The sequence below is a fragment of the Camelina sativa genome, chromosome 11, assembly GCF_030686135.1.
Source record: "Camelina sativa cultivar CO46 ecotype springtype chromosome 11, ASM3068613v1".
In the NCBI taxonomy this organism is placed as follows: Eukaryota; Viridiplantae; Streptophyta; class Magnoliopsida; order Brassicales; family Brassicaceae; genus Camelina; species Camelina sativa.
The window spans coordinates 30,410,294-30,417,715 of NC_141890.1; the positions used below are offsets into that span (position 1 = coordinate 30,410,294).

The following is a 7,422-nucleotide window of genomic DNA, read 5'->3' on the forward strand; positions in this document are numbered from 1 at the left end:
TTGAGAAGTTAAATTCAAAAACTCACTATATAATCCATCTAACTTTTGAAAAAAAAAACTCTAGGTATTTTCATGAAATTTTTATATTTAAAATCAACTAAAAGTTGTAAATTAGATTCGTCATTACAAAAATCTTTTATTAAAATCAAGAATTGTAGGAATATTTTTACTTTTAAAAGAATGAATGCCAGAGAATAATTTAGAAAGCTGTAAAAACTGTTGATATTGAAATTTTATATTATTTTGTGTCATGACAAAAAAATGAAAACAGTTCAAAAAGACAAATATATCTAGATTTCAAAAGATATGAATATTCGAATAAACACAACTTTACAGTGAACAATTGCAACTTTACAAAAAAAACCATCACAAGGAACAATCGCAGCTTTTTGTAAACCACACAATTTAATTTTTCTACAGATTTAAAAAATATATATCCAAAAGGTACGGTTGAAAAAACACAACTTTTGGTGACATTTATTCAGATTGCTGTTATATATAGACATTAAATTTTTATATTTAAAATTAACTAAAAGTTGTAAATTAGATTCATCATTCCAAAAATCTTTTGTTAAATCAAGAATTGGAAGAGTTTTTTTTTTACTTTTAAAAGAATGAATGCTAGATAATAATTTAGAAATCTGTAAAAACTGTTGATATTTAAATTTTATATTATTTTGTGTCATGGCAAAAAAATGAAAACAGTTCAAACAAATAAATTTCAAAAGATACGACGAATACTCGAATAAACACAACTCTACAATGAACAGTTGCAACTTTACAAAAAAACCGTTACCGTGAACGATCACAACTATTTGTAAAATATAAAATTTAAACTTTTTTCAGATTTTTTTAAAAAAATTATCCAAAAGGTACGATTGAAAAAACACAACTTTTGGTGGCATTTATTCGGATTGGGTTTAAATATATTGAAAAGTCAAATCCAAAAATTCACTATGTAAGCCATCTAAATCTTGGAAAAACATTCTATGTATTTTCATTAAACTTTTATATTTAAAATTAACTAAAAGATGTAAACTAGATTCATCATTCCAAAAATTTTTTGTTAAATCAAGAATTAGAGGAATTTCTTGACTTTTAAAAGAATGAATGCTAGAAAATAATTTAGAAAAATGTATAAACCATTGAGATTGAAATTTTATTTGATTTTATGTCATGGCAAAAAAAAATGAAAAACAGTTCAAACAGACAAATATATATAGATTTCAAAAGATACAAATATTCCAATCAACACAACTTTACAGTGAACAGTTGTAACTTTTCATAAATAACCATTTTAATAATCCATTACGATTTTTCAAAAAATATTCAAAAGATACGATTGAAAAAACACAACGTTTAGTCGCATTTATTCGAATTGTTATTATTATATAGATTGTGCGTTTCCCTAATTTAATTTATAAGAGTGGAAACTTAGTATTTGGTCCATATATCGGAAGAACTGATGTTATGAGATAATTTATAATTAATATTGGACTAAAAAAGTATATAAAAAAATTATACTCATGAGAAAAAAAAAAAAAAAACAGTGTTGTTATAATCAACAAGGCTAACAATTGAAATACAGTAATGCTGATTAGGAAAAGAAGATTTATCTATGATATGGAGATTTTAATGTCGTACTTATAACACAGTAGAGTGGATAACAACTACTAGTCGACTAGTTTTGATTGAAATGTGAGCTGTGTCACACCCATCGCATCGTAAAGACCGTCTCCAAACGTATTATTTTTTACCGCGGTCAGTCATTTTGTATATATAACACGTGTCAAGTTAAATGTATACGTGGCATTGAAGTGACATCGACGTATCAAAGATCGTTAATCCGACGTGTCATTGTCGTTGAAAATGGGCCTGATTATAATTATTCCCAATAGAGATCTCAAATATATGTATACCGAAACCTTTAAAAGTCCAATAAAGGCCCAATTAGTCATTGTCTTGAAACACACAAGTCTCTCTTCCGTCTCCACTGTTCCAGTAAGACTCTCCTGCTGCCGTGTGATCTCAACTTTTGAGCTATGAACAAGAACTCTTTTCTTCAATCCAACTAAATTGAAAAGCTTGATTAAGGAGATGCTCTCAAGTCTCAACCAAACCCTTGTATTAATTAATCAGGTGAACAAGATGAGATTAAATAGAACATTCTGCAATATATGCTAGTAGTAGTACTAGTACTAAATTAGGACTAGAGAGAACAAAGTGCTGAGAGAAACTATCAAACTAGATAAAATATAAGAATGAAACTACGGATTTGCCCTCCGGATGAGTTGCGAGAGTACGAGTCCCCTTGAAAGCATCAAAGGGTTAGTAACCCTTTTGAAGAGAAGTGCCCTTTCGTCCTCAGATAAAAGTAACCAAATAATGTCACCAACAAACATAAATACATGTGCATATTTGCAAAAGCACACAAGTTGGTGCCAACGCTCACCTTTTTTGTGCAAACAGATAGACACAGGCGTGTGTTCATTGTTGAATCTTCCCATTTCCTCATCCAAATTCCGACACAACTCTCTCTAGACTCTAGCCGCCATTTGTTCTCCATATTACAAAACCCCCCTGCCTTCATCTCTCCCTCTCTCTCTCTCTGTCTGGTCCGATCTCTCTCGGACGCTCGCAAATCTCTCATCTTTAAATTCATAGTTTCTTCTCTTCCCTGCTCGTAATCGCAAATCGGCGGCTTCCCCAGCTCCAGGGTATGATTAATTTCTGTGTTTATTGCTCTGCTTCGACACTTCAAAAATATCAAAGTCTGTTTCTTTTTCTCTCTGTGAGAGTTCTGTTTTGAGTTGCGTTGCTATTTTACTTCGAGACTGAGACTTCTCTTTTAGCTTTTTTTTTTTCCTTCAATCTGATATTGAACTCTTTATCAGAATGAAGGACCCAGATCATAGTTCCGCTCTGTCAATTTACATATGTGCTTTTGTACCAATTTAAGGAATATATTAATTTGTCAAATCACATCTGGGTTTGTTGATGTTGATATGATGATGCTAATTTATGAATCTAAATCTTGTGCAGGCGTGTGTTGTTGGTTATTAAATGGCTCTTGTCCAGAGGATTCCAGTTTCCTCTTCTAGTGTTCGGAATTGGCAACAAGCCAGGACCACTAATTTGAGTCCTGTTTGTAGTTTACATTACAAGACTGCGTCTTCTTCTTCTTCTTCTTCGCCGTTTACAGAGAAGCACTCTGTGGAGAGGTACCAGAGGGATCAATGGCTGTACAAGGCGGTTGAACCCACGCCGCCATCGACTCCATCTCCATCGCCGTTTGAAGATGAAGTCTTTGTTAGGGAAAACGACATTGCGTCGCAGCTGCCTGAGCTGAAGAAGCTCTTGTCTGTGCTGAGAGAGAAGAGAGTTAAAGGCTGCAAAGGTGGTGTTTGTGGACCAGGAGATGTGTATCTCGTTGGGACAGGACCAGGAGATCCTGAGCTTCTGACTCTTAAAGCTGTCAGAGTTATTCAAAGTGCCGATCTTTTGCTTTACGACAGGCTTGTCTCCAATGATGTCTTGGAGTTGGTTGCTCCTGATGCTAGGCTTCTTTATGTCGGCAAAACCGCTGGTTATCATAGCAGAACTCAGGTAATGCCCTAAGTCCTTGTCTTATGGATTGGTTAGCTGGATCATATTGTCACAGATAAGATCATTAAGCCTTATTGGTGTTGTTGCAGGAGGAGATTCATGAACTACTCCTAAGTTTTGCTGAAGCTGGTGCCACTGTTGTCAGGCTTAAAGGTGGAGATCCTCTGGTAAGCTTATATATCTGCTTCTCATACTCTCCCTTAATGTGGCCCCTTTCTAAATGGCCCCTTTCTAAATGTTTTTGCAACTTCTATATGGATAATTTCAGGTCTTTGGACGGGGCGGGGAAGAAATGGACTTTTTACAACAGCAAGGGATTCGAGTTCAAGTTATCCCAGGTAATGTTCTTATTCTTGTCACTCTGTTCCAAGCTTTTGATTCTCTGATTAATGTGGTTGTTGCATTCTTTGGGAACTCAATATGATTGTGGTGACTGAAGTGGTTAATCTTACCGGAAGTTTGCATATATGGTTACAGGGATTACTGCAGCATCAGGGATAGCAGCAGAGTTGGGGATTCCACTAACACATCGCGGTGTTGCAACTAGTGTGAGGTTCCTCACGGGACATTCTAGGAAAGGAGGGACCGACCCTTTGTTTGTTGCAGAGAATGCAGCTGACCCGGATACAACACTTGTCGTTTATATGGGTTTGGGAACGTTACCTTCTCTAGCGCAAAAACTGATGGACCATGGTCTCCCTTGTGATACACCAGCTGTTGCGGTTGAACGTGGAACCACTCCTCTACAGCGTACGGTAAGCAACCAAACCATACTCTCTTCTCTGTGATTTCCACCGCGTCTGTTTGTTAGTCTTGAGAGTGACTTTTCAAGGCTTTGGGGTGTTGTGAAGGTTTTTGCTGAGCTTAAAGATTTTGCAACTGAGATTCAGTCAGCTGGATTGGTGTCACCAACGCTCATCATCATAGGGAAAGTCGTCGAGCTCTCTCCTTTATGGCCACATTGCACGAAAGAATCATCCTGCCTTGTAGAGACCCGTTAGATGCTTTCATCGATATTACTGTGAAATTCTAGGAGCTATGAAGATTGAGAGATGTAATAAACAAAAGGAAGGCTGATATTTTCTTGTGTCCGTGTCCTTCGATTAATTTGGGCAATGCCAATGTAATAAACAAAGGCTTCAAACAGAGCCAATATCAATGTTGGGGTAAAATTTAGGAAAAGCCAAGGTGCGCCTAAATTTTTCACTAGTTCATTTATTAATGATTAGTTTTGTTGGGAAGAAAAAGATTAGAGAATCGATCAACAACAAGATCACAATTCATAACCAAATTTTACACATTCTATACTTGATTAAAAAAAGGTTAACATAGTTTCTCTAAGAATATCTAAAAACTAGAATTAAAGGAAATAAGCACGAAGTTATCAAAGTCCGAAAGAGCAGAAGATGCAGTCGTTTCAGGCCTCAGATCGTTGTCAAAGGTAGAATTTTTGGTATGAGAAATAGATTGTGTGAATCAAAAGGACATTAGATAGATATTAAAGATACTGTACGGTTAGGAGGGTGAATCATATTATTAGATGTGTAGTGTACAACATATATAGTGTTACATATGAGCTTAAAAAAAAAAATGTTTTACATCAATTAAATAGCATCAAAAATATAAATGATACTAGTTTAAATTACTTATTAGCAAATGATACAAAATAAATAATTTTTCAATCAAATTGACACAAAATTTGTATTAGTTTGCATCAGAAGAGCTGATATAAAATTTACATTTACATCAATTAAAATAACCGGTGTATTCATTTAATTTTATTGACATCACTTTCAAAAATGATACAAAATTTACATCAAGTAAATGTGATGTTAATTTTAAGTATTTCAATTATTAAAAAAAACTAATTGGGATTTTTTATTATAGTTGACGGTAAATTGTTATTGTTACAATATATAAATAATCATTTATTATTAGATCTGATTTTTCCTCAAAATTAATCAATTAATCTTTTTTTTCCTTACCCACAATCCTTCTTCTATGCCCACTATTTTTTTCCTATGTTATCTCCAAAAATCCTTTTTAGAATATCTTCAAATTCGTTTTCCAAATCTCATTCAGTTCTTAACCTTTTAAAAGAGGTATTTTCTTACTTCTACATCATTCTTTTAATTTTTCTGGTTTTGTTAACCATCACTTAGTTTTTGTCTTTCTTCTATTCTCATAAATATGCCACGAGAACTACAAGATCAGTTTAGAAATGCATATAATTAGTTTTTCACCTGCGGTACACCGCGAGACTAAATTATAAATTAATGTATTTTAAATAATATTTTTAATTTATTTAGTTTTCAAATTCCCAATTAATTAAATTTTATCTAATTAATTTATAAATTTGTTTAGAATGTTTTTTCTTTTTCTTACGTTTTATACAATTTATAACCTAATTACATTGAATTTGTTATTAGATAGAATATAAAATTTTAAAACACTTAGTTTTGTTTTCTATAATTAAACAGAGGTATATGGCTATATGATATGTGTAATATTTTGTAGTTCATATACTAAATAATTTATAAGTTAATTTTCTAAACTATGACTACAAATCTATAGTATATGAAATAAACTAATAGTTTTAGTGTTGGTTCTATAGTCCAAACCCGCCATGCTAGGCGGATCACGCAACATGTTCAAAGATTTTTAATCCGCAAAAACTCATCATAGGAAACCATGAATGTAAAATATAGTATGTGAGGCTAAAAGTCACTTTTTCTCAAATCAGTTTTTCAAATTTTTAAAGAACAATACCTCTTCAGTCACCTCCTTATAAAATAAGGAAATAAAATTTGTATACATTTACAATCATGTTTGTTACCTTTTAAAACAATTAGTTTCTATAAAAAAATCAAATATAAGTAGAGTTAATTTGTTTATTAAATTAATTATTTAATGCCAATGGTATACCTGTAAATAAATGCCAACATGAGGATTTATTTTATAAATGTCTCAAAAAATGTATATATAAATTGATCATTTGGAACTTCTGATCAAAACATTCTATTGAGATTTTCAAACAATTAATCTATTTTTTATTTTAAATCAAAATTTTGTAGAGAAAAACTTCAAGTATGATGATGGTTCAAGGGATCTCAAGTCATAATCAATGTACTCAGAGAGACATAGAAAAAGAATTGAAGTTTTCAAGAAGCACAAAAAAATAAATGGAAGCAAGAAACATGAAACATAAGGAAGGTGTGTTTAACCATGAAGAAACTAAAGTCAGTTGTGATATTTTTTTCTTGTAGACGAATATTTATTGTTCATGTGATGTATTTTATAAAATCTTATCAAGTTTTAGTAGATATTGCAACGAGTGATTTATGGGAGAATATTTTTTGTATATTAAAAATAGTAATAAATGAATAATTTGAATATATTTAAAATAATTATTATTCATGAATCTAGAAATTATTATTTTATAAATTAATTATGTTAATTGTAAAATCAGTTATTTATAAGTGATATAAATAAGTGACATCAATTATTATAACTGACACAAATAGTAACATCACTTTTACAAATTGATAGAAAACATAGTATCATTTGTTGGTAACTGACACATTATTAATATCGATTATAACAACTGACAAAAAGAAAATTTTGCGTCAGTTGATAATAAATTGATGTTAATTATTTGCATCAACAATGTGAGTATCATTTTTATAAGTGATGTAAAATTACTTTGTATCATTAAGTGATACAGAAATATAAAATAATATAAAATAAATGATACAACTCACCTGTTTTTTTTAGTGTATGTCCTTTACATATATACATACTCTATAGTGATTTGTT

At 31.6% G+C, this 7,422-nt stretch overlaps 1 protein-coding gene across 1 annotated transcript; it reads left to right on the forward strand.

Moving 5' to 3' along the window:
- Positions 1-2,205: 2,205 nt before the first annotated feature.
- LOC104724454 (S-adenosyl-L-methionine-dependent uroporphyrinogen III methyltransferase, chloroplastic) lies at positions 2,206-4,853 on the forward strand. Its single transcript, XM_087471141.1, has 6 exons — positions 2,206-2,717; positions 3,043-3,606; positions 3,696-3,773; positions 3,875-3,944; positions 4,084-4,361; positions 4,458-4,853. Exons 2-6 carry the CDS (start codon positions 3,064-3,066, stop codon positions 4,605-4,607), a joined length of 1,119 nt encoding a protein of 372 aa, XP_087327267.1. The 5' UTR covers positions 2,206-2,717; positions 3,043-3,063; the 3' UTR covers positions 4,608-4,853.
- The last annotated feature ends 2,569 nt before the right edge of the window (positions 4,854-7,422 follow it).

What these genes read in the sequence shown, in the direction of transcription:
- LOC104724454 (XM_087471141.1), top strand. Translation starts at nt 3,064, where the DNA reads ATGGCTCTTGTCCAGAGGATTCCAGTTTCCTCTTCTAGTGTTCGGAAT. An exon ending in TTAAAGGTGGAGATCCTCTG is followed by an intron (nt 3,774 to 3,874) that starts GTAAGCTTATAT and finishes GGATAATTTCAG; the next exon opens with GTCTTTGGACGGGGCGGGGA. An exon ending in CCACTCCTCTACAGCGTACG is followed by an intron (nt 4,362 to 4,457) that starts GTAAGCAACCAA and finishes GGTGTTGTGAAG; the next exon opens with GTTTTTGCTGAGCTTAAAGA.